Source organism: Polyodon spathula, chromosome 4 (assembly GCF_017654505.1).
Source record: "Polyodon spathula isolate WHYD16114869_AA chromosome 4, ASM1765450v1, whole genome shotgun sequence".
NCBI lineage: Eukaryota > Metazoa > Chordata > Actinopteri > Acipenseriformes > Polyodontidae > Polyodon > Polyodon spathula.
This window is the reverse complement of record NC_054537.1, coordinates 17,143,930-17,171,315: the sequence shown is the minus strand read 5'-3', so window position 1 is coordinate 17,171,315 and position 27,386 is coordinate 17,143,930. Positions and strand designations below refer to the sequence as shown.

At 36.3% G+C, this 27,386-nt stretch overlaps 1 protein-coding gene across 3 annotated transcripts in view; it reads right to left on the bottom strand.

Moving 5' to 3' along the window:
• LOC121314238 (amphiphysin-like) overlaps positions 1 to 27,386 on the bottom strand; it is an 80,565-nt gene that overhangs the window by 22,418 nt on the left and 30,761 nt on the right. For all 3 annotated transcript variants that reach the window (XM_041247274.1, XM_041247275.1, XM_041247276.1), the window contains exons 6-13: positions 26,438 to 26,545; positions 25,485 to 25,570; positions 21,868 to 21,943; positions 17,050 to 17,132; positions 12,191 to 12,329; positions 10,626 to 10,754; positions 988 to 1,098; positions 18 to 41 (exon numbers count right to left, since the gene is read on the bottom strand). In XM_041247274.1, coding sequence (XP_041103208.1) covers positions 18 to 41; positions 988 to 1,098; positions 10,626 to 10,754; positions 12,191 to 12,329; positions 17,050 to 17,132; positions 21,868 to 21,943; positions 25,485 to 25,570; positions 26,438 to 26,545 — 756 coding nt within the window. The remainder of the gene's footprint in view (positions 1 to 17; positions 42 to 987; positions 1,099 to 10,625; positions 10,755 to 12,190; positions 12,330 to 17,049; positions 17,133 to 21,867; positions 21,944 to 25,484; positions 25,571 to 26,437; positions 26,546 to 27,386) is intronic.

Below are 27,386 nucleotides of genomic sequence, written 5' to 3'. Positions count from 1 at the left end.
GAACGTTATACTCTTACCGTCCACAAATCCCATGGTAATGCCTGTAAAAGTAAAACATAACTTATACAGTATACAAAAAACAAAACAAAACAGCAAAACTCAATATTGTACTTCATGTGGTTATTTTACTCTTACCATTAGTATGCAAGCAAGGTCACTCAAAAGCAAATTCCCAGTTATTGTGTATATTTATTCAATGTGTGCTTTTTTTCTTTTTTTACAAATGGTTTGTATACGGTTGGCTACACTTTAATGGGCCCCATTAATCAAGTATATTTCTCATGTATATTTATTATCACCTACAGTATCTTCTTTCTAAGATAAGTATTCAAATTCACATTCAGAATACTTGGAATTATCCTTTTAGCATAAAGATTGCAGAGATGCCCACAAGAAAAGAAAAAATCAAGGTTAGGAACCAGAAGAAAATGGAGTTAAAAGGCTTTGTACGATTCCACCAAAATGTACAATTATTATTGCAGAGGTTGACTAAAACCACGCTCATATTTAAGAAACCAACTATCTGTAAATAAATGCTGCTTAACCAGGCATTTTAGAAACCAGGTTTCTATTAGAGAAGTAGCTGTGCATGTTGTTTAAAAATACATCTCTCCACTAGTTACAGCAAATAAAGTATATATATACCTCAACTCAGCTGAGCCATTTCTGAACAGTGTTTTAGAGTTGTCACAATAATTACAGGCTTCCAAAGAAATATTCTAGTATACTAACAGTAGTTATGATACTTATTGTTATTGTTATATTTCTTCACAGCATGTGCATACCACAATAACCCCAAAAGGGGTAACTAGACATGTTTGTATGTGGTTCTTACTTGCTGGTAAAGTCTGATTGATTATTTCTACTGTTCAAACACCACCCTAAATCAACTTTGTTTTGACCTCTGACGTAGCCAGAGATGCATTCACATAGACTATACTATTACTGTACATTACACATTCATTAGTAAAGAGGTACAAAGGGAACCTGAGAACTGGGGGACTGAGTCTTCCCTATCAACGTTGATGCATCTGGTTTGAAGGGGTCGAAATCCAGATCCAGTAAAGACTCCTCTTTCACAGCCCATGGTCCTTCATTCTGCAAGAAAACGGAAAACGTGGGCCTGGTAAACACAGCCAGTGCTTACTGAAAACAGCACACGTGAATCTCTTAAGTGCATTCGACTGTAAAACTATGTTAAAAGCCAGAGAAGGTTATATTTTACAACTTGAAAAAAAAATTCTTCGAAAGTCAGAGTGAAAGTGAAGAAATGTTTCCAGTACATGGAGACATTTTAACAAGAGCCAGGGCACGGCATCACAAGCCAAATATTTATTGTTTGACAAGATTTGACAAGAGGGGCCCTGGTGAAAGGTTTACCTTCATGACAAAATGATGATGAAAAGTGAGCTACATTCCCAGCAGTAGCACACATACTAAGATGGTTGCGGATTGAGCCAATCACCTAAAGGGAGTGAGGTGATGAGGGGAGTAAGGTTGAAGCAAAACAAAATTTGACAATGCGTGAAATGGAGCTTAACCCCATACTATAGCATTTTGTTAGGCATTTATTGTTAATAAAATTCTGTATCTTACTTTGGTGTTCAAATAAAATATGAAACATATTTAGCCAGGTGGGGAAGGGGTTAACAATGACAGGAGAACAGCAGGATACAGAATTTACAATGAGGGGATGCTTCAGAAAACTCCTGTTAATAGGTGCAAATAAACAGCTTGCTTGGCATAATCAGTGACGAGTCTGTGGAATACATTGTTGTTTTTGACCAAGCATGCACAGAGCCAATTGAGCACTTAGAAAAATTCACGATTCTTAATGAAAAAGAAGCCTGTAGCCAGTATGTTCTGTTCACGTCTGATCAAAGGATCCATGTCCTTGCAGCTCTGATATCCTGCTGAATCTCAGTGGCACATCAGTGAAAAATACACTTCCACATATCAGTGCTAGTCAACCTCATTAAGTTAATTTCTATTGTCAGGCTCTGTGCTGTGTAAGAGTACTGCAACTTTATCTTAAATTCCTTTCCAGTCCCTTTTAGTTTATTTGTAACCCACTTGTATTATTACTTTGTTAATCAATATTGGATTAGTTCAAGATATTTTATTTGCATATAAAAAGACAAGGAATACTGCAGGTAATATGATGTACAATGCCTAACATTTTCATTAGGTTTGAATCTCTATTTGATTCTTTGCTTTTATGCATTTCATTATTCTGACATGAGTTTTACATACTAAACAAATGAATTATTGATTTTTAAAGCCAGACAAATTAGTAGCAAATAAAAACATACTTAAGAGAGCATTGTTTTAATGTCTTTAAGAGCACTGTTCGGTTACTTCTGAAACAGTGCTGTCCGAGCAATTAACTGTACTGTCTCCAAAACTAATTAACACAGAGTTAGCTGTTTCCTTGCGATGGCCAAGGCTTGGTGATGGAAAGAGAAGAGACATCTCTATGGTGTTGTACCTTCACAAATGTTTCCAACTTAAATACTGAAATGTACACAAACGTGCACTCAAATCATAATTAAAAAATAAAACATTTCCAGTACCTTTTATTCTTTTACATTTTTTAAGAGGTAGCTAAAAATAAACAGTTCATAAACCATGTTTGATTTTCTGTACGAGATACCTGAACTGAAGAACTGCTGCACGTAAGCAGAATATTTTATTTTTTAGTACTGAGTTATTATTTAGGTTATTGGAAATACTCATGACATGACATCGTCCATCGTTGAGATAATGAAGCCTGAAGGCTACCACAACATTGACTGAATTCTGAACAACAGCACGAGGTGGGCCTTACCAGATTGTAAAGCCCTCTTTTTGGGTTCTATTGCTTACATAGGAATCTAAGTAAGTATGGAAAGTTTAGTTTCAAAAACAGACAAGTAAAGCTTTGGAGGTCGTCCATAACCTCTGGCTCCGAAACAGCTCGAAAGCACTTTACACTGTTACTAATTAGCTCCATCTTTGTCTGTCTCTATTCGCACCAGCAGACCATCTTTATTAGAAAGCTGCAAATGCAATTTCAGTAGATTATGGCAAACCATGTTCTGTCATAATGAAAACAGCCAGAAGCAAAGCTGTAGCCGCTTTGTGTCAGATGTAGCTGTAAAAAAATAAATAAATAAAAGAAAATAGGGTCCTTATGCTAAATCATGAGGGTTTTCATAACTCAAAAAGCAAATTATTTGCTTATTCAAATAGGGCCATGTTCCTGATTATTTTGCCCTGGAACAGCAGTTGGAAAGAATAACAAACTGCTAATGATGTATACAAGATACCACAAATGAACCCATTTTGTTTAATGTATAGAAACAAATGGGTAAAAATATGTATGTCAGGCATGAGGCATGCAAATGCACCCTAATAAAAAAAAAAAAGGATTTTCTCTTTTTGATGCATGGTATGGGAAATGTAATATTTGTATTGTGATTTTTTTTTTCCAGGGTGAATAACAAGTGTTTGACAAGTGCTGAAGGATTTTTAAAGTGCCTGGAGGAGAGGATTCCTCTGTTTAAATAGTAATGACACCTCTAACAGCACAGCATTCCAGTGCACTGCAGTGATGATAACTTGTAACCTTCAAGCCTTTAGGCACATCTGGGATCTGTTGTGCCATAATTAAATCCTAAGCCTGGTGTGTACAGCAAGCAGAGTTATTTTTAATGGCACAATACAATCTGTCCAGTTTTGGGGAATAATAAGGAAACAGAGCTTGTTGACTATGTCAGAGAGAACATTTTGCCTTATTCTTAATATCGAGAAAAACTGTCACCATTTTCAGGTGTGTAAAAGTCTCTAGTTTAAAACCTCTGGCAACAAATGGTTTTCACTGATGGCTTCAATTGTACTAAGAAATTAGCCAGAGTGAAAAAAAAAGTTTAATGTAAGAAGCCTTCAATCTTTTTAAGAATAGAGACACACGTAATGCATATGTGTATATTATAACCTTTGTGTGAAATGTGGTCTATGAAACCAATTCTAAGAGTGTTAATGGAATTGTGGTCAATTGTAGGTGTGTGGTACTGTTGGCACATCAGTACACAAACTGAGTTATTGTTGCAAATTTCTGTGTCTTCTTTTGTCTGCGGAAATTAGTTTATTGTGCTACTGAGAATAAGATTACAGGACCCTTCAGAACCACTGCACAGTATAATGCAGCACACGTAATGAAGCACTGAACCATGTCAAAGAACACCACTATTCTATTCACAATTGATTTGAGTGAGTAGACAGCAGTGTTAGCATCTATTGAAAGATAATAAAAAATATATTAACTGAGGTACAGTACTCATCTTTCAGATTCGAATTAGTTGGTTAAAAACACAATCACAGTTTTTTTTTGTTTTTTTTTTAAATAGACTGCCTAAAATAAAAATTTAAAAAAATGAATCACACAGTTGGAAAGAGCTTACACAGCATCAATAGTTAATAGCATAATTGGGCTATAGACTGATCTGAAAGTTTTTTTTATTTATTTTTTTATTGGAATCTGCAATGCAGATTTGCCGTTTGACAATTTTTAAAGTCACAGGTAGTCTTCACATTTTTAAAGTCACAGGTAGTCTTCACATTTTTTTATTCACAGGTAGCCTTCACATTCCTTTTTGACTGGATCTGCAGCTGCAGCAAATTGATTACATAAAATCACATTGTTTCTTTAGCCTTTACTTTCTAAATCTGGCTTATTTAAGTTTGGCACCCTCTCCTTCACCCTCTCATTGTGTTTTATATTCAGAGTGAAATCCAACCCATTTTATTTGGGCCCCAGTTAGGATTGCTGGCTGGCAGAACTCAATCTCTCCAACTCGCACTGATGGAGAAAGTTACCCAATGAGCGCCCAATGCAAAAGACTTGAGAGGCAGGTTTTAAATCTCCGACGGTAGAAGAAACATACTGTGTATATGCTCAACTTCAATGCTGTGTTTGTATTACACTGTTATGTAAATGTAGCTATTATACATGATACATGCAGGTGATCTTTGATTTTGTGTAATGTCTGTTTGCAGACATGTAGTTTGTAGACTGCAGGTGGAACTGGCAAGCACCCCGGTTTCATATTGGGGCTGGATCATATTACAGGGGTATTCAATTACATTCACTGGAGGGCCATTCCATAGAGGGGGCTACACCCCACTTTGTGCAGCATGCATAAAATACATTTTAATCATTTTCTGTGTCAGAAGTGGACCAGGGAGAACAGCAAGCATTTAAACAGCAACCTTAAGGAAAGATATAAGTTATAGGAGAGAAGTAAGTATTTGAAGAAGAAGTTGAATAACAATAACAGTACACTGTAAAAACTATTCACTGTTTGGTTTTGGAGTGTACTGACGCGAATGGGAATGAATGTGAATACAATGTCTTTGACGACCTCAGACAAGCAATCCACAGTGGAAATGACGGTGTGATCTGCCACTAGAAACGCTAGCTTCAATTCTGCCCTTCTGTGTTTGTTGTTAAACTCCAACACGGGTGCTACTTGGAAGCAGTTTGTTATTGTATTCAAGGCAGAATGTGGAGAAACATTGTTAATATGTTTCGTTGTTTTTGCTAATATCAGAATGAATAAAAACCTCTGTATTTTTTATTTGAAAATAAGCCATTTATAAGGGAATTACTCTTAATCAGGCTACCTTTTAAGGGGTACTTTATTTTAACTGTTAACAAGTGACTTTCTAATATATTCAATATTTCTAGTTAATGCTAGTTAATGGGTGGCATGGTGGCGTAGTGGTTAGTACTGCTGCCTCACAGCGCCAGAGTCCTAGGTTTAAATCCAGCCTAGGGTTTCCTCTGTAAGGAGTTTTCATGTTCTCCCTGTGTTTGTGTTTGTTTTCTCCAGGTATTCTGGTTTCCTCCCACAGTCCAAAGATAGGCTGATTGGTCACTCTAAATTGTCCTCTGTGTGTGTGTGTGGTGTTCTAGAATGGACTGGCATCCTGTCTAGGGTGTAGTCCCACCTTGTGCCCTTTGTGTGCTGGGTTAGGCTCCAGCTCAACACGACCTTCTTAACTTTCTAAAAGGTTAAGGATAATGGATGGGTTAGTTAATATAACTTTATTATTATTATATTTAGGGCGGCTGCTTTTTTGTGTTTTTCACCCCGACGATTTCTTTCCCTTTAAGAATTCGATTGCTCCCTGCTAGCCACTGAGTAGTAAAATTGGTTTAATTTAGGCTATGTATTTTGATGCATGCAGAACAAAGAACCTGCATACAACAAGGGTGCAACATTTTAATAAGCAATTAATCTATCCTTTCAAACAGACACACTTTATTACAATCATTATTCATAATTGTATTAAGATTAACACAGATTAGTCACTTATTAAAATGTTGTTAGCGTTCTTCATTCTGCATTTAATGAGAAAATAAAGAAAATTGGATGATTTAAAACCTCACTACATTAAAACCCCATAAATTAAAGTGATTTTACTGTTATTATTACAATATACATTTTATATGACGGTGTGGTCTCGCTAGTAATGTCACATCACAGTGCTTTTAATCTGCAATCATCACATATCTCCCTACATGTATTGAAACGCAAGTAACTTTGTTTAAAGGCGCCTTTATGTTACTGTAATAAATAACACATTACTAGTTAGATTTGTCAGTACAAAATGTAGATAATCTGGCCAAAGGATATATGCAAGTCTCACGTATGCAAGTCTCACGTATAGGCAGTGCACACTGCAGTCTCACATATAGACAGTGTGCACACTGCAGTCTCACATATAGACAGTGCACACTGCAGTCTCACATATAGAGGCAGTGCACACTGCAGTCTAACATATAGACAGTGCACACTGCAGTCTCACATATAGACAGTGTGCACACTGCATTCTCACATATAGACAGTGCACACTGCAGTCTCACATATGGACAGTGCACACTGCAGTCTCAACGTATAGACAGTGCACACTGCAGTCTCAACGTATAGACAGTGCACACTGCAGTCTCACGTATAGAGGCAGTGCACACTGCAGTCTAACATATAGACAGTGCACACTGCAGTCTCACATATAGACAGTGTGCACACTGCAGTCTCACATATAGACAGTGCACACTGCAGTCTCACATATGGACAGTGCACACTGCAGTCTCAACGTATAGACAGTGCACACTGCAGTCTCACATATAGGCAGTGTACACTGCAGTCTCACATATGGACAGTGCACACTGCAGTCTCAACGTATAGACAGTGCACACTGCAGTCTCACATATAGACAGTGCACACTGCAGTCTCACATATAGGCAGTGCACACTGCAGTCTCACATATAGACAGTGCACACTGCAGTCTCACATATAGGCAGTGCACACTGCAGTCTCACATATATAAACAGTGTCGTTGAAACTGCCAAAGCAAAACCTACCTGAGTGTCTACCGATCGGGCCAAAATGATCAACTGGCTGTATCTTCTGATACTAACAGTTTAAATATGGTTTAAACAAATCTCATTTGAAATGTAGTTTTTCATTGTAATGAAGATATACATTAAAGCCAGAGTGCTACTGGCATGTGTTAGTACAGTATAAAGAGTAGCAGATGAACAGCCAGCTGCTCTTGTCAGATCTAATGAATGTGTGTGGTCGAGCTCCAACAACAGACACATTCTCACCCTTAAAGACTGCTTCTTGTTCCCAGGAAAGATTTCTGTTTTTAATATAATGTATTTTGCCCACGACTTCAACATCTTTCCTTTGAGGGATCTAAGGGGCTTCTGTTCATCAAATCAAAAATAACTTTGTCTATTTTCCCACAGAAAAAAAATCCTATTGGTAGAGATTGTGTGTGTGTGTGTGTGTGTGTGTGTGTGTGTGTGTGTGTGTGTGTGTGTGTGTGATCTTACTCTGATTCTATGTGTTATGTTAATCATGGCAGATATTTAATGTTTAAAAAAAAAAAAAAAAAAAAAAAAACAGCAGCTTTTTGCTAAAACCACCCAAAAATAGACTTCTCGCATAGTATCATTTTCTCCCACAAAATATAATAAAAATAGCCCAATTGGCTGGAAAAACCACCCAACAGGCCAATTGAAGAACACTGTCATATTCATTTTACTGACTGTTTTCATGGTGCAGGTGACATTTACCGTCTTGTAAATAATGTAAAACTAGAAAAATGAGTCAACAACAACTAAAAACATTTCTACCTAAATATAAATGTCATTTAGAAAGGGGTTTTAAAACAGTTACTTTCCAACTGAGCACAAAGAAGCTTTGGTGAGGAAGGCACTGTAGTAATGCTAATAGGAGAGGCATCTCAGAGATGTAACAGGTCAAGACAGCTCACCCACATAGGTTTAGCGCATGCTTTTACTAAAATATGTATTCATTCTGGTCTTGGTGCAAAATTATCTAGCTCTTGAAAGAGTAAACCCTTATATACATATATTAATGCTCATCTCCACAGTATCTTTGGCTCTTTACTGCATTCAAATCATACTACTGGTTACTTATTCTATGGGTAGTATTCTATGGTTAAGTATTCTATGGTTTTATATTCTATGGTTATGTATTCTATAGTTACTTATTCTATAGTTACTTATTCTATGGTTACGTATTGGTTATTATTCAAAGGTATTTTAGTCATGATTGTGTAAAGTCCAAAACATGTAGCCTATATCACACACACTACTTGATATAATTCCCAGTATTTCTATTCCCGAGTGCTACCTCCAGGATCAGTCTCCCAGATATCCCAACACTGTTCACGATTGATGCATGTAGAGGTGCACCGCTGTGACAGACACCAATGCAGATATAGAATGAATAATAAAAAGGTAAATCATTTTATTTTAAAATAATGAAACCTCACTATTACATCACAGGCCCACACAATGTGGCTTTAACGGAAGTTACAGTACATATCATATGTTGTAGCAAATGAATACCATAAAATGATGCAAGAGTTTTGGATCTAGAACTTTCAGGATTTTAGAATGGTTTGTCAAACAGGCAGCAAAAAGGCATTTGGTAGTTTACAGCAGGTTGGTCTTAACAGTGTGGTAATTTGACAGAGCTGCAGATGTGTTTTGGACTGCAGGTGGTGGCCCTTCTACTGAACACAGAGGCAGCCTAATAATAAGCTGACGTTAGATTGACGTCAATTGGAACAATTACAACTATAAAAAATTGGCCTCTATTGTGAAGTGGTCTTTTTACAGAGATGGCCTAAAAGCAAGATGTTATTGCAGTGGGTACATGAGAGAACACATTTATTTATATATTTCATTAATCTGTCACTAGGGCCTGAATAAAATCAATTAGAATTAAAACAAGACCCATTGCTACCTAAATAGCTTCTAAAAAACAGCAATGTGCCACTCTGGCAGTAGAACGTATTGTTTTTGTGCTTTGTCCTTTGGTGCACACTATCAAAAACATCATTGCACAGAAACACTGCGTATTAAATAAAGCACTTCTTTGTTGAATGCTTTAGACAGGTCATTATGAACGCGGTCACTGACTTCAGTGTCAGCCAAGATGGTGCCATTGACATCAAGGACTTTGAGGACAGCTTTTGAAAGGCAGCTGGCATGAGAGGAAGTGTAAGCATATGCACAACTTCCAGCAGCGATACTGTCTTTGTGATGATACTTGACTGATGTTTTCTTTGTGGTTCTCATCAATTCTGCTTCTTGTGGTGGCACTGCTTTTATGTGACTCTGCTTTGAATAATGGCTCTCATACAAAAACATTAAATAAATTGGGGGGATTTCATTTTCACATATCGGATATGCAGCAATCTTCGCTTATGCAATCAATCTGTCTTCACAGACATTAGCAGAAAATATTATTGTAAGGAATATGTCAAAGGTAGCCTAGTGTCAGATGCCACATTGTCTCTGGTGAATGACCTGCCTTGACCTGCAGAAGGGCCCGTACAGGTCAAACCTCTCAGCTAGCCTGTCATTTGATACTGTGCGATGAGAGCAGAAGCAAGTGTGGTGCAGAGAGTATTTCTCATGGCTCTTTGCATATTTTTATTCAGATTTTGATAACATGTTGTACAAACACATAGTTGGGTATATGAACTTGCCTTATAAGGTAATGGCTGCAGAAACTGGAATGCACAGTTCTATTTATTGTTGGTTTTTGCAGCCTCTCTATTCTGCTGAAGAACTCTGGTCAGTACCCTTTCTCTTCTACATAAGTATGGTATCTTAAAACACCCTCTGTTTAGCAATGTCAGCTTGCTCCTACTTGGCATCACCTGTCTTCATGCACTTGCTATTCAATGACAGAACTGAGTAAAATGCTTCTGCTCTGCTTTAGTTACTAACATGAGATTAAGACCATTCACAAAGCAGCAAGCACTTGTTCTATCTCTGCCTAAGTGATGAGACGCTGTTTGATTATTTAGCTCCAGGTAGATAAGGCGTGTTCTGGTTTCCCTCTAATCAGAGTTTGAAACTTTTGTTTTTTGGATACAAGAGCTCAGTGCCTCATTGCAGAACTGCTTTAATTCAAACTAACCTCACTTTCCCAAAAGTCCAAACAGAAGCTTTCTTATTGTGTTAGCAACACATCCTCGTGTGTGTAACAATGACAAGATATAGCTCTTCCAAAACATATAAAGAAACTTACCTGTGAGGGTGTGGTGACATTGATTTCTGGGACAAAATTGTCCTCAAACAAGTTGAGGATTTGTTCCTGATGCAGTTCTTTCGTAGGGGTGAGTTTTGGAGGGGGTGGGACAGGAGGACCCTTTCTTAGCTGGAAAACAAAAACATTACATAACAGTGAATAAACCAGTTTACTGAGAAACCAAAGTAGATTTCTTGGATGAAAAACCATGTGAAACAGAATTGTGTGATTTCATACACAACCCACCAAAATATGTTTAGTATCAATTGTTTGAAAACATTTTATTCTGACAGGATAGGAAAAGTGTGGCATGTTAAACTTACGGTCCTGTAAACAGATAACACACACTATGAATATAGAATGGACTATACAGCTTTGCTGAAAGCTATATTCTTTTCTAACTTTAAAAGATGATTTCTACTTAAACAGCTCACACAATGGCAATTTGACACGCTTCATCTATATACTGTGTTAGCTGTCAGATTATATCACACTTCAGGTTGCTGCACTTAAAACAGGACACCTCCAGTAATTGAGTTTCTTCCTTTGATTTCTTTAAGCTTTTATATAAGCTGGTTCTCTCAATGACAGGCAGTGCAGAAGCAAACCAAAGGAAATCAAAGTCAATTTCTTATAAAAGGATGAAAGAATAGCCGCTTTCTAATGAGTGTCCTCCTCCATCGACACTCTAGCATTGGACTGGTGAGTCGATCTTAGAAATTGTTGGCTCTTCTGTTCAGTACTATATTAGCCCCTTCATCATAATAAAACACCAAGGTAGGCATAACCACAAGCACTACTGCTATGGCCACAAGTTTTGCATCACCCATAATTTTAGTATTGAGACAATAAAAAATAAAAAAAAAACAACTATAAAACATAATTTAGATCTTATATTTAACATCATGTAATCAAAGAAACTACCAAATGATATTGCAAAATTTGTTAATTCTATAGGGTGATGCAAAACCTTTTGGTATAGCTGTACAGTATCTCCTTTAATTTGATTATAGTGCAGTGTAACGTTCTGTGAAACTGTGTAGACCAATAGTGATATAGCCTGTGATATTAGAGAATATTGGCAGGAATGGAATGTTACAGGACAGTTAATCAGAAAGGCATGTTATTTTCACTGTTTTACATTAACTGTGGTGTGCATGAAAGATGTTAGAAAGCCCTTTCTATTTATTCTATTTAGTTCAAGTTCAAAGACTGTCCCATTGTTGACCTCCCTTACACAAACGTGAGCAGTTTACATGTTTACATCAAACAAACAAACTGTATAAACGTTGTAACCTCCAGCATAAAAAAAAAACAGAACCCGACAGAAACCCTGAAGTACATTACAAACACAAATGACAAAAAACACATTTGTTAACAGTTGATAATCATAGAAATCTTGATAGAATATAACAGATTCTGTATTATCTTTACTCCCTTTGACTACAGTCTCCTGGAGATCTCTAAACTCATATCCCATTTGCACAAATCCAAGCCTGAGTATAAGGCTAGGATATGAACCTGGTACAATAAACATCCTGTTGGTTCAATGGCAAGTCTGTTACCTGCGTTGGAGACTTTGGACGAGCTGGTGCTGGTGAGGTGGGTGCCAGCATGTGATTGGGGCTGGCTTCAGGACTGCCAGGCGGTGAAGGTTCATCTGGGGGCGAGGGGGTCTTGGCAATCCGCAGTGGACCACTATCACTGAGAAAAGCATGACAGTTACAATTGAATTACTGCTTCCGAAAACAGACCATGAGCTGCTTCACAGGAACCATCAACATATCCCATTCTTCTGCTTGATGTAAATGCTGCTGGATAAAAAGAAAGAACTTGAGCATAGTCCACTGCTAAGTACCTTGTTTTAAAAAGGGAGAGCAGTAGGTTTCTCTGTGTTTTTTTATACATCCCTTTTTGAAACAGCCTTGTAGTTCCGGGCAGCATTTATTACCGGACAGACTTCTTTCAGCGTGAGAGCAGCCTTTGGAAGCTAAAGCACATATTGTACCCCACGATATCTTTTTTGTTCAAATTCATTTTGAATTAAACAAAAAGAGTGAGGAAACCAAATATAGGCTAACTCAACTATAAGACAGGTTGAAGAATAAAGTGGCCATCAATGTCTGACTAACAGATACTAATACTGAAGGCAGTGAATTAGTAGAGCCCTTCAAGAGTATAGTACATGTGAAATTTACAGTTGAGTCGTGAATTAACTGCCTTTGTGAATTATTGAATCAGACCCTATACTATTTATATTACACACTATATTTTAATTGCAAAACAAATGTAAAAATAAAACATTCATTCAGGCTAATAGTTTTTTCACACCTCTTACACCACCACTATTAAGTGTATGGTATTGTATTAAAATCCAGGTCCTTTTCAACCAGAGAGAAGCTGAACTTCTTAAGTGAGGTGTGCAACTGTAGTTTCAGTGTGTAGGGTGTTTCTCATTGTAAAAGAGATTGTGTGCATTTTGTGAGAGAGAACTGTGAAGCTCTCATAACACAACGTGATTAACTGATTAAAAAACTCACATAAAAAGAAAGTGTACCCAGGAACTACTACTGTATATGGAAATTGACATTAGTAAGGTCAGTAATGATCTTAGTGCAAACAACAATCAAGAATGATATAGAAAAACACAAACTAGGAAATCAAATATAAATTAAATATTAAGAATATGTAGATGGTATCCTTTTAGGGGTAAACAATTCAAACTGTCCTTATTATTATTATTATTATTATTATTATTATTATTATTATTATTATTATTATTATTATTATTATTAACAGAACATTTGACTAATCTCAAAGTAAAAATACCAGAATCAAGTGCCAAAACACTATGGAGGTGCTATTTCAGAAATCATATTCTATTTTTTGCACACCCTTCTTCCTTCTGTTCTCCTGATATACAAGATGTCCTACAATCCACGTGCCCATTTTATATTCAGACAGTCACACTTGTTTCCCATATCTTGCACCTTGAGTAATATACTGTAAACCACTCAAAATGTTACTTGGGGATTTTGTGCCTCGGCAGAGTTCTTACAAAGATCATGGCTGACAAATACACTGAAGCACAGCTGCACTCCAAGTAGTGCTTCGAGTAAGACAGTCTTCGAATAGTATGCTGGACTGCAATCAGTGACATCAACTAGAGTTAAACATTTAAACTCTTTCTTTTTGTCAGCTAGGATTTTTTTTCAAACTGAAAAGGTAAGAGTAATATAAGAGAAAATAAACTGAAGCTGTCACTTTTTTTTTAATACCAAGAAAAAATAAAATAAAACAAACACTGTACGGGTCTAATAACTTGACACACAGAAATCAGTTTAATGTCAACTATAGAAGTCACAACATGTATTTGAACTAATGGCATAACTAGTATGGATCACTCTGCGGTAGAGTGGAGATTATCATAGTTTAAAGTAATTGCAGCAAACAAAATAGTTCTCCGCCACACACATATATTATAGGTCTCAAATGTGCAGTTTTGAAAGAAACACATGTTACAGCAGAAATGTATTTTCATTTCAAAACATATCTGGTACTGCTAAGTTAACTAACTAAGTTAAAGCAATCTATGTTTGGAAGCCATGCTTTTTGATAGTCTTGTACTTCCTGGGTAATTTCAGAGCATGAAATGGCCCCCACCCCCTCACCGGCTTCTTTCGCGTCAATAACCAATTGGGTGCTTCCTTATTGACTGATATGCTTTCACCCAGAAGACACTGCGGAGGTGAAATGAACCAGGGAGTACAAGTGCAAACAGATAACCAAAGAGAAATGCATAGATACTGAGTTTCCTTTACCTAAAGTAGAACCAGACATCATAAATTCAAATGCATGTGTGCCGTAACACGTGTTTCTTTTGAAACTGCACAATTGAGACCTATGTAGCTAATGGAAGTGCAAAACGGCTAAGATTAATATAATTATTTTGTGAGCTAAAGTTACTTTAATGAAAGCAGGAGCATCCCAACCAAAAAAATAAACACAGTAATTTCATTCACATGTGGAATTGGAACACTGGGACAAATTGTGTGGTTCCCATATAAACTCCTGATGACCATGTGATTATACATCTTGTTTTTATTGACTGTGGGGCTCTATTCACACATAATCACTCAGTTTACTGTTTGGAATAATTAAATAATGCTAGATATTCATACAGCTGTTCCAGACTTACTTTTTTTTTAATGTTTCCAATGGATTCAACCTTTAGAAACAATGTGGTAAACTCTTAAAGCTAGTCGCCATTAGCACAATTTTTGTCTTAAAGGAAAATATACTTTCCACTTCTAAAACAAATAAGAAATAACTACTCACAATCCACCTACATTATATTTCTAAATGGTTTAGTTTTTGGTTTAGCAACTTTTTTGGGTGTGTTTTTATTGCAACTCATTGAGGTCATAAAAAAAAAAAATCCGCTGTTACCTTGTGATCCCAAGATAATTTATCCCAGGATCAAGAAAACAGAAGTCATTACTTCCCCTTTCCTGAGATAATTACTCTCATGATTTCAACAGTACAAGTTGTTTTGTCGTGGTCACGAGATAAATTAAATTATCTCAGGAAAGTGGAAGTAATGACTTCCGTTTTCTCTAGATTCTGGGATAAAATCTCGTGATCTCGACATGACAAAGATTTCTTTTCCCCCGATGGCCTCAATATTTTTACTAAAAAAAAAAAATGTGCCAATGGCATTTCTGAGTAAAGAGATTTGAGATCCAATCATCCCAGATACAATTTTCCGAAGATTTCAAGAAGGATTTACCTGCTGCTTGGCCAAGCATGCCAAACTGTATCCTGAAGATGAACACAAACTCACACTCACTTTCTATTGTTATACTGTTTTAAATTAGCAGTTTATGTGTTTATTTAACACGGTATAACAATCGAAAGTGAGTATGAGTTTGTGTTCACCAGTAAGCCCAATGGGTTCATATTGCTCTTTCCTCTGGGTAGACTCACTCTGCCAAATACAAAGGTTAAGTAAACCAATTGATGACTAACTAAAGGGTTAAAGCTTTGTGGATAGAGCCCCATAGGTAAATTTTCTTTTTTTCTTATCAACTTTCCTTCAACCCTACACTCAATCAAGAGTTTAAGTTCTTTAATCTAGTGTACATACATGTTTCCTAAGTACTACCCTGTACAACACATTAGGCTAGTTTGTACTGGTGATAGGTTTTCTGCTTATGGTAGAACACACAGATTGCGTGATTGAGAGTTTTGTCCCCAAATCATGGCTCTGTTGCAATACCAATCCATCTCCTTACCACGATTTTCTGTCAAAATTGCAAGAAAAACAGCATGAATCATTGTGAGTAAACAATTTCAACATTTCATCTTGTTAGGCTATTTTTATATTTGTTAAAAGTTTAGTTTAGGGCATTTCGAGTTCACTGGAAAGTGTAAAAGTAATAAGTTGTATTCTAGTAATATACAATTTATAGGGGCACAACAGGGCATGTCTTTGTTTGTACAGTGCTTTTAGGAGGGAGATTACTAACACCAATACCACCAGCAAAACACACTTTGGTACTATCACGATGCTTTGCATTAAAAAATCAATCAATCAATCAATAAATAAATAAATGTAGCCACAGTCTGAACCACGAACTGTGTCACTTGAACTGAATAAAACTTGGTTTAACATAAAGGTATCTTAGTACTTGAACAGAACTAAAACAAAACATATGTTAGTCTATTCTATGAGAGGGTTATGGGATGTCCAGCCTCTGTGTATGAAGGAGACCTATGTGCGTGCTCTTAGTGTCAATATAACCCACACACAGGCACTTTCATCCTATAACTCTATTATATACTGCTGTACTGCTAATCTACAGTCCATCACATTGTATACTGATGTTTGTTCATGTTTAGTAAGGAGTTTCATCAGGTGAATGTGGTAGGTGACCAATTTTAGTGTCACAGTTTTAAATTGACTTAGTTGTTGAAGAGGTGTGTGATGTATGGTTTTTTTTCAAACTAGCAGTTGTCAGCCTTTGCGACACTGAGTAGAAAGGTAGTGTGTAATATATATTTGTATTTATATTCATGATATTACTACTCGGTATGTTAGGAAATGTTGCTCACAATATGAGCTCTCTAGAAGATGACTTTAGCCACGCTGGCTATGACTTTTAAAAGATAGCAAATATTAAGGGGACTAGACAAGTTAACATTCATTTTACTCAGTGATAATAACATCCCACATATTACCCAATAATGAAGAAAAAAAAGATTTTCTGTGTCTATCTGTGTATTTATTTGGTGTAAGTTTTACCTAATATGTGTGCATCCACTGTAAGTATGTATGTATATAAGTAAGTAAATAGGTACATGTGTGTGTTTTTGTGTGTGCGTGCATGTGCGTGTGTGTGTTTAGGCTTGCACAGAGTAGTACCTTGGTGCTCCTTGGATAGTAAAGGCCTTGTCAGCATGTTGCTCTCCCAGCTTGGTCATCACCTCATACAGCTTGTGACACAGCTGAAATAAGCAAAGACACAAAAGGAAGCGTACAGTTAATGATATGCAGAAAACAAACTGACATGTCTATCTTTAGAAGGACCAATACAATGCTCAAGAAGACAAATGCTAGATATGATTCATGGATGGGGACAAGGGATTGTTTATTTCATCAGAAGCTCTCTAATCTTCAGGCTATTCAGCTGGCACCACCTGTAAGAGAAAGCTTACTTCCTCATGCAGACTGAACTGTAATGTTCCTGTGAGTGAGCACCAATCATGCATCAATGTCCCTGCAGGAGAGACACACACTTATCTTCCCTTTCAATCATCAGTGATGTTTTCTGCTTGTAGTTCTTGAAAGGTCTGCCCCTTAGGAAACATGTGATTTTCTTCAATGCCCCTAGTGAGGGAATTGCCCGTCTGGAACAAGCTTTCAGACAGCCATGTTAACCATATGTTAATAAGACAGGGCTACACAAAGTGTACTGTATCAGGTATTTTTCACTTTTATCAGGTATTCAGCCTCACACTCTCCCGTCTTTGGAAGCAAAGTCACTTTAAGAATGATTTAGTCAATATTCTATTAAGTGTTTGCCCATTGAAGATTGCTTTACCATAAGATCTGTTGATATGCATACACAATCCTGCCAAGAGCACACATCCAGTCACCATAGCAACAGGTTAACAGCCATCTGCTTGCATTGTTAGAGCACTGTGTGGCTTCCTTTATTAATTATTAAAAAGAGAGATTCCTGCACTGTCAGCTCCAACACTGCATTTAATGGTAGCTTTCAAAGATAAAGAACACAAAGTTTGCAATCTATGGCTACATTTACAATGAATATAGAGGTTGCACACTATGATTGCTATGCTATTATTTATATTTATAATTAAATGTGCATTGCATTAAAAAGGGTGTTGATAACATATTTGTGAGATTTTAGAACGATCTCACAGATATGTTCCAATTTTATTGACCTAATTGTGACCATCCGGGTTTACAGCAGATGTAACTGGAGCATTCCACTGGTCATGTCTGATTATGTTGAATTATTTGATAAATATTTCTATTAATTCTTTCATAGTTTAAAAGGGATTCCTCAATGTTTTGTATTAAGTGCCAACATGCTAGCGCTACTACTAAATAAATAAACTAAATTTATTTTTTTTGAACTACGTAAGGTAATATATATATATATATATATATATATATATATATATATATATATATATATATATATATATATATAGAATACATGACTATTTGTAACCAGTATATTACATACAGCCTCCTTCTAATCTGTATCTTAATCTGCATCTGTATATTACTAGATTATACAATTTAATAAATTATTAGCATGTGTATTTTGTGTATCCTGCAGTATTTACATTTTTCCCACAAAAACTCCCTTTAAACGGACACAGGCAAGTGTTTTTTTGAGGGGATTTCTAAAGACACCTAAAATCAAAACCATGCAAGCATTGTGGTATAACTATACAGCCTGCTAATTCATGCTTTATATATTCTACCAAACAGCAAGGACAGAATATCAGAATATCACCTTCATAAAGTAGACTTGAAAATCCACTGGAGTATGAATTACTATAATGTTAGGGAAATGGGACTAATCTATTTCACCATATTTAAGAATAATTTAACTGGTTTGGAAGTTGTTTTAAAAATGTGACATTGTGTGATTCGCATTATAGTAAATGTACAGTAATTAAAATACATTTCACAATCGTAGTTCCCAATGATACACGAGTGACATGACAGCTGTTAGCTTTACATTATTATTTCTCCCACGAATAGTGAAACAGTAGAGGAAGCACAACCCTCCAATCTCTAAACCATACAAAATGACATCATGTATCAGGAACAAATATATATTTCACCATGTGTCAAGAAACATAAAGACTATAAATGTGCAGTATTCTAGTGGAAAATTAAGAGGATAAACTCATTAGCACTTTATATACAACGTTACAAAAATCCCACCCTGAGCCTAGTCAGGTGAAGATGAGGCTTAATAGAGAAGTGACACATCAAAGAGAACCGTTTCCTATGGGAAAAAAAAAAAACAGTGTCAGTCTACCATTAATAAAACCTCTCACCAATAACTTTCCATTTTGTGTTTTTAAATTTGCCTACTCCAATGGAGTGCTTTGTTATTTAGCTTTTTGTTAAATTTGTACAACTGGGAAATCAAGACAGCTGGAGGGTTAAAACATTGTAGTCCATGCATTAACTTGTACAGTTTGCCTGCATTTCCAGAAAAATTCATATAAAAATTCATACATACATACATACATACATACATACATATATATATATATATATATATATATATATATATATATATATATATATATATATATATATATATATATATATATATATATATGACAAAGTGGGGGTGCCTTTTCAAAATTCGGGACCTTTTCACTGTCTTTTGGTGTGTAAAAGAAACATTTACTGGACCACAGATGTAATTTAAACAGGACAGGGCCTGTATATTTATGCATTATTCTCAAATGAGTACTAACTAAACAGAGCATAGTCCCTGACTGACCATCGGGCAGCTAAGCTGCTTACCGATATGAAACTACAACACACAGTTGTTACAGAGAAACACTTCACACGACTGTTTTGAAGCAGAGCACACAGCTTTCTGCTTTCCCCAACAAGGCAGCCCTGACTTAAACTGTGAGGCTTAGATGCCTCACCGTAACAAGTGTTGGCAGGTGGCTCTAATCTACAATTATCATGCCAATTGCCAAAACAATGAACAAATCATTCGATTAAATTAAACAATAAAACCAATTGCATTAACATTATCAAGATGGCTGCCTCTTCCAGCCTCCCTTACCAAGATGGAGTAGATGTTCCCTAAACCCCCAGGTTCCTAACGTCTCCCAATTAAGGTTGGGAACACATACTCTATCATAATATATAAAGCTGCCTGCCTCAGGGAGCAAGGGATATATTTATTTTCTGTAGTTATCTTTAGGCAAGGTGTCTTTTAGAAAGTCAGTGTACTTAGAGCTAGACTACTATTTAAAGTAAACAAACAGTTGGCTAAAGAAAGAAAAAGAAAACAGCACTTTAATCCAATGCATATCCTCTTGTGTACCTGCAGCATCTGCGTTTGCTTCCACTGTGAAATATTGCTTGACGAGGAGAAGTGCTTGACTGCTTGTTGAAGTAAAATCCCTCCAAGCACTTGCCAAACTAATTCAATTGTATGTTTATATGAGATGATTCTATGACATACTGTGGCAATGTGCCCGCCCTTGTGTGTATTTAGTGTTGTATGTTGTGTGTTAATGTTGGTGTATAGTCATTGGTACACAGGATATAAACGGGTCTGTGTAACATGTATGTACAAGTGTTTAAAATGTATATTTACGTGCAGTTGTACCGAGACTCCAATTGAATGATTGATTAGCAATCGAGTCTCGGTACATCTGCATAAAAGCTGCATGTTTTCACCCACTCGGGGTTGTGTATTTGGTGAGTGGAGAACGGGATTGGAGACGGAGGTAATAGTGATAAATTGTAAGAATAATAGTTAAAATATCTGCTCACCGTCTTTTGTCTGTATAGTCCGTTTTGCTTGTCTATTTATTTTGGCGAATGTGCCGTGTTTTGTATTGTTACAACCGTTTATTTTCTGTCTGTCTGTTCATTCATTAAATGCTGAGCGAGACCATTCGCTCAGCTCCACCAAACTCCACCTCTCTCTTTGTTTATTTTCCTGTCACCCACTCCGGCCGTCTTTGTGACACTTACATATACATATTCTTAACAAATATCCATAACATATGTTTATAATATATTAATACATATTTAAAAATGTATGGATTTCAAAATAATGTGAGGGAGATGTGGAACTGTTTTACTGGCATTTTAACAAGCACTAATTAACCTGCCACTGTGCTACTCTAAAAACTGCAAAGTGCACTTCAGTTTATGCTAAAGGCATGCATGTGTCCTCAGCAAAGAAGCATGCAAACTATCAGGACAGTGTCAATTCAAAGATACACTTGAATTACCTGCAATGGTTGATTTGCCAGCTCTGTTTATAAACACTCAAAAACGAGTAATTCATAAAGGCTGATAACATTGTATGTATCAACTGAAATATATATTTTTAACAACAAAGCTTCTTACATTCATCACATTTGTTAATTAAAGAAATCTTTAACCTGTGTAGAACGAAATACATTTTTCTTTGAAAAAAATCTGAACACAAGCTGTATGTGTGTAATTCTAAATGAATATTTATTCACAGAAAAAAAAAATTTAAAAAATGAAATGCATTGTTTTGGCTACAAATTGTTGCGTATTATTTTGAGGACTTTTAAGTTAGACGTGCCGGTAATCAGACCAGTGGGATTTCACACCGGCTATGTAGCTCAACATATAGAACATTCAGCTTTATCATCACTGTGGGTAGGAAAACACTGGCTTCATATTTTATATTGAGATGTCATAAAAGCATCTGAATGACTATATTTGCTGAATCAATAGTTACATTTAGACTTAACTTTTGCAGTTAACAAAATTAGAGCAAGTTATCATACAATATAGTTAAAGAGAAAATAAAAATAGCTGGTAGAAGTTTCCAAAAAAATTAGCCTGTCCTGAAATGAGGGCAATGGCGCTTAATGGGTTAAAACATATGTATACCACAGTATTGTGTATACCACATTCTAAATAACATGTACAGTAACTGTCTTTCATACTTACAACTGAAATTTCTTTATGAAACTTTGACTCCAGGTTTGTTACATTCTTGAATGTGTTCACGTAGAAACCAACTCGACTAAATTAGTAAAGAAAAAACAAACAAACAAACAAGAGATCAGTAGCTGTTTAATTAAAACAAAATTTGTTTTTAGCACATTCGCATATAATAAAATGTTATTGCTTCAGGCATTACAGTATGTCAGTTTTAAGAAAGTACCAATTTGATATAAAAAGTAAGAGAATCATTTTGATAGTAACATATATCCCTTGCCACAGATACATTAATCAGCGCTCTCAGGACACTGAAAAATATATCAACTATATCCACCTACCCATACAGGGATGGACAGAGAAGTTCCTCCATGGAGCCACAGAGTCTGATATTCATTACAAATATGTAAAGATCTCATTATATGCCTGTCACTGGGGGGCGCCTGTGATAGTAAAGTTTCATTCAAATATACAACACAGCGCGCAAGTTACAAATTAAATTAACGAATAGTACTTGTTCAGTTTTGTTTTAAATTTATAACGTAACACTTCAGGAGACTTAGAATTCCTCCAATAAATGTAATAAATGAAATAAGAAGGTGAGACGGCTGTATTTTTATAGCCAATGAACTCTATAGAAAATGCAGCGCAAAGAGAAACGCATTGCCCTCAAATCAGGCTGACTCAGTCACTGAGCACACTAATGCTACACTGTGATGGCCCCAGGCTCTATCATCTGAAGTCCATCTGAGATTAAACACTGCTAGGCTGGATTCCATATCATTTTGAACAACCAGAAGCTCTTTTGTAATTGATATATATGCTTATTCCTCAACATACACACTTTACTCCAATACACACATGATAAATGGCACTCACCGAGATGTACATAATTTGGACAGTCACTTGGTTGTCTAACATTTTTACACACATATATATATATATATATATATATATATATATATATATATATATATATATATATATATACACACACACACACACACACACACACACACACACACACACACACACACACACACACACACACAGTGGCTTGCAAAAGTATTCAGACCCCTGACCAATTCTCTCCTATTACCGAATTACAAGTGATACATTGAAATTTCATTCTGTTTGATATTTTATTTTTAAACACTGAAACTCAGAATCAATTTTTGTAAGGTGACATTGGTTTTATTTTGGGAAATATTTTTAAGAAAAATAAAAAACTGAAATATCTTTCTGTGCTGTGGAAGCTCCCAGTTTGCACCGATGAAAGAAATTGCCCTAACGAGGACACAATTACCTTACCATTGGCCTCCACTTGTGAACCATTAAAGTTGCTGTCACATTTTCTGGATAAAAACCCCACTGTTGAAGGATCATTGATAAGGCTGTGAATCTGAAGGAAAATGAAGACCAAAGAGCATTCTACAAAAGTTAGAGATAAAGTAATACAAATGCATAGATTAGGGAAAGGGTACAAAATAATATCCAAGTGTTTGGATATCCCAGTGAGCACAGTTGGATCAATAATCAGGAAGTGGAAGCTGCATCACACCACCCAGGCACTGCCAAGAAAAGGCTGTCCCTCAAAACTCAGCGCTCAAACAAGAAGGAGACTTGTGAGAGACGCCACAGAGAGGCCAACAATCACTTTGAAGGAGATGCAGAGTTCAGTGGCTGGGAGTGGAGTAAGAGTGCACCAGACAACCATATCAAGAGCTCTGCATAACATTGGCCTGTATGGGAGGGTGGCAACAAAGAAGCCGTTACTCAAAAAGTACCACCTGAAAGCACATCTGGAGTTTGCCAGAAAGCATGAGAGTGACCCAGCTGCGATGTGGGAAAAAGTTTTGTGGTCAGATGAGACCAAGATAGAGCTTTTAGGCCAAAACTCAAAGCTCTATGTGTGGCGCAAACCTAACACTGCCCATGGCTCAAGACACACCATCCCTACAGTGAAGTATGGTGGTGGCAGCATCATGCTGTGGGGAAGCTTCTTATCAGCAGGGACTGGGCATCTTGTTACAATTGAAGGAATAATGGATAGAGCAAAATACAGGAAAATACTTCAAGAGAATCTGCTTCAGTCCACTAAAAAACTGAAGCTTGGGAGGAAATTCACCTTTCAGCAGGACAATGATCCCAAGCACAAGGCCAAAGCAACACTGGAGTGGTCCAAGAACAAAAAGGTGAATGTCCTACAGTGGCCCAGTCAAAGTCCTGATCTCAATCCCATTGAGAATCTGTGGCACTATTTGAAAATTGCGGTCCACAAGCGTTGTCCAACCAACCTGAACAACCTGGAGCAAATGTGCCAATAAGAATGGGCCAAAATCACTCCACCACTGTGTGCAAAGCTGGTACATACTTACCACAAAAGACTTAAGGCTGTTATTGCAGCGAAAGGTGGCTCTACCGAATATTAATGTGTGGGGGTTAATTGTGTCCTCGTTAGGGCAATTTCTTTCATCGGTGCAAACTGGGAGCTTCCATAGCACAGGGGTTGAATACTTATGCAAGCAAGATATTTCAGTTTTTTATTTTTCTTAAAAATATTTCCCAACATAAAACAAATGTCACCTTACAATAATTTATTTTGAGTTTAAGTGTTTTAAAATAAAATATCGAACAGAAGGAAATTTCAATGTACCATTTGTAATTCAGTAATATGAGAGAATTGGTCAGGGGTCTGAATACTTTTGCAAGGCACTGTATATATATTTCCGGTACATTCAGTACGATCACATTACATAATTATAAATTAGAAATATATTTGTTTGAAGCATGCATGGGGGAAATGTCAGTCTCCCGCTCATTTGTGCAACAAAGACAAAACCAAACTACTCTTCCATGAACAGCATGTTATACTGTTCTACAGACACACATTAATAAAGCCAGTAAATGGGATAAAAGGAGCCTACACACTATATAACATGTTTCTACTAGTAGGACAACACAACACATCCTTTTTAGGGCAAAGGCTATTAAAACACAGATAGCATCCACATGACAGAGACGCAGCCCACAGCACAGATGAAAAGTAAGTGGATAAAGATTATTAGAATTTTTACAAAAAATATACAAATAGCAAATCTTGATTTACAGGGAAGGGAAGACAACAAAAAAGTCGTTCAATTAAAAAATGTTCATGAAAACACTTCAGAATACAATACTGAACAGAAATCAAAGATATTAAGGTGAAATAACCAAAAGATTAAAGCGTGCATCAAAAAATTCACCAATAAGTTAAAGCACAGAAAAGTAAAGCAGTTATGTAGCACGCACTTCCTGAAACATACCATGTCAAAAACATTGTAACATATATTGGTAACTATATGTGGTGGTACCGTACAGATAATGGATATGTAATAAACTTACTTGCTCCATGGAAATTTAAACAAAAAGTAATGTACAATGAAAAAACTATATCACCTTAAATATCTTATAAACAATAACGTTTTATAGGTTCATTAGAAATGTATGTATCAGCGGTTCCCAATATACCACCTAGTTACTAATGTTTATAGAACTTATTGCCAGCCACGACGCCAGGCATCCCCACAATATGTGCTGTATCACTCACAGGGGAGGAGAACAGTGAAAACAGAGAACAGGCTCACCTGTCCCACAAAGACGGGAGCTCTTCTTGCAAGTCTACATTCAGTTCTTCAAATACTTTCTGTGCTTTGTTGAATTCTTCTTCTGCCTGCGGATATCAAACATGTATGAGACTTTCAATATAAAAAAGAAGGTCCTAACATTTAGAGTGCCTTTCTACATTACAAGTCAAATATGGGGTGACAGATCCATTAAAGAACTGTGTACAGAACACAGTGCAGCCTCCTTGGCTGTTGAGCAAAAGCACTATCATAGTTCACTTACTGTTCTGTAGGGTCCTTGTATAGAGGCAGACACATTTGCAGCCTCCCATACAGTTTACACTGGTGATTATTATATGGCTGACTGTGTTAGCTTTATTAGTAACACATAAAAATAATGGCTGCAAATTCATAATGAATTCCAAGTGAATATCACAGGAATAACCCCTGAATATCTTGTGCACATCCTCTGAGTTCTAAAGTAATTCATTTTAATTCAGCCCTCTTAATTCATCATGATTTAAAAACATTTTGGTTCCCCTTTCCCCTCCATCCGTTCCTAATTGATTCTCTGTTTATTCTTCACTAATTCATACCCTCTTACTCGCTCACCAGGGGATTGTGAGACATGTTAATTCATGCCTTATACATACGAAAACAAAATAATTTGTTACAAAGGAACAGTAAATGAATCTGGGTAATTAAATCTGCATGAATTAACAGAGCTGAATTAAAAATGAATTACTTCAAAACTCAGAAGACGTGCATAAGATAGTCATGCGTTATTACTGTGGTGTTCAGTTAGCATTAATTAGGTATTTGTCATCATTATTTGAAAGTGTTTCCACTTTATTTAAAGTATTAATGGTCCCTCCTTTTATTGTGAAGAGAATATTTGGTTCTTCACTTGACTGCTTTTTAAATTGATTCAGAAATACAAATATTGAAAACGGCAACAAAAAAAAAAACCCTACCTTAGTGATCTTGCCATCGTCTTTTCTTCTGGAGTTCTGTAGGGACTCTAAGTGATGCCTGGCGCTATCATAGTCCACCAGCTTTCTGCTACGCTTTGCAATGCGAGTCTGTTAAAGAGAATTACAACCAACAGATAACAAGCAACATCAGCCTGCAGTCTGGGCTGGCAAAATTTGCAATGCAATTACAGTATTCTTTGTAAGGTAACCAGAGAACAACCAAATATGTACACTAAAATATGCATGGTTTCGCAGACCCAGATTAGAACTAATCTTGGAAGACCTAATTTTAATTTATGGATGTCAGGACTGCCCAGTCCCTGACCACCTTCTGGCACCTCCTCAAGACACACCTCTTCAGACAACACCTGTAAAACTCAACTCTTCCCTTCTGGACAATATAGCACTCTGCCTTTAATGCACTTTAATTTGCATTTATCTGCTCCCTATTTTACTGTATTTAATCCTGCACTTAACCCAATCTGTAGTATTTTGTATTTCATTTGCACTCCTATCTAACCGTGAGAAACCACTTGTAGTCCTTAAGTTAACTGTCTGTGTTGTTTCTTATTAGATTTGTAACATTGGCAGTTGTATTTCCTTTTCTTAAAAATAGGACAAAATACAGTAAACAGACATATGGGCATTTAAACAGACTGTCGTTGCCCAAACAGTGAGTCAGTAGTTGAAATGAACAAGATACAGTGGATCTCACTACCTTCCTCAGCTAATTGGGCTCGACTCTCAGAACTCGGTACTCTAAACTGTCATGAGCACAATTTTTTCAGAAAGGAAAAATGCACTAAAAAAGGTACCAAACCAGAAATAAACAACTTTTAAGGACAAGTTTCAACAAGTTTTAAGGAGCTTGTAAACAGTCTTAGGTTGTTTCTTATTCATTTTAGATTTGTAATTGGTACTTTTTTCCTTTGAGAACAATATTTGGAGT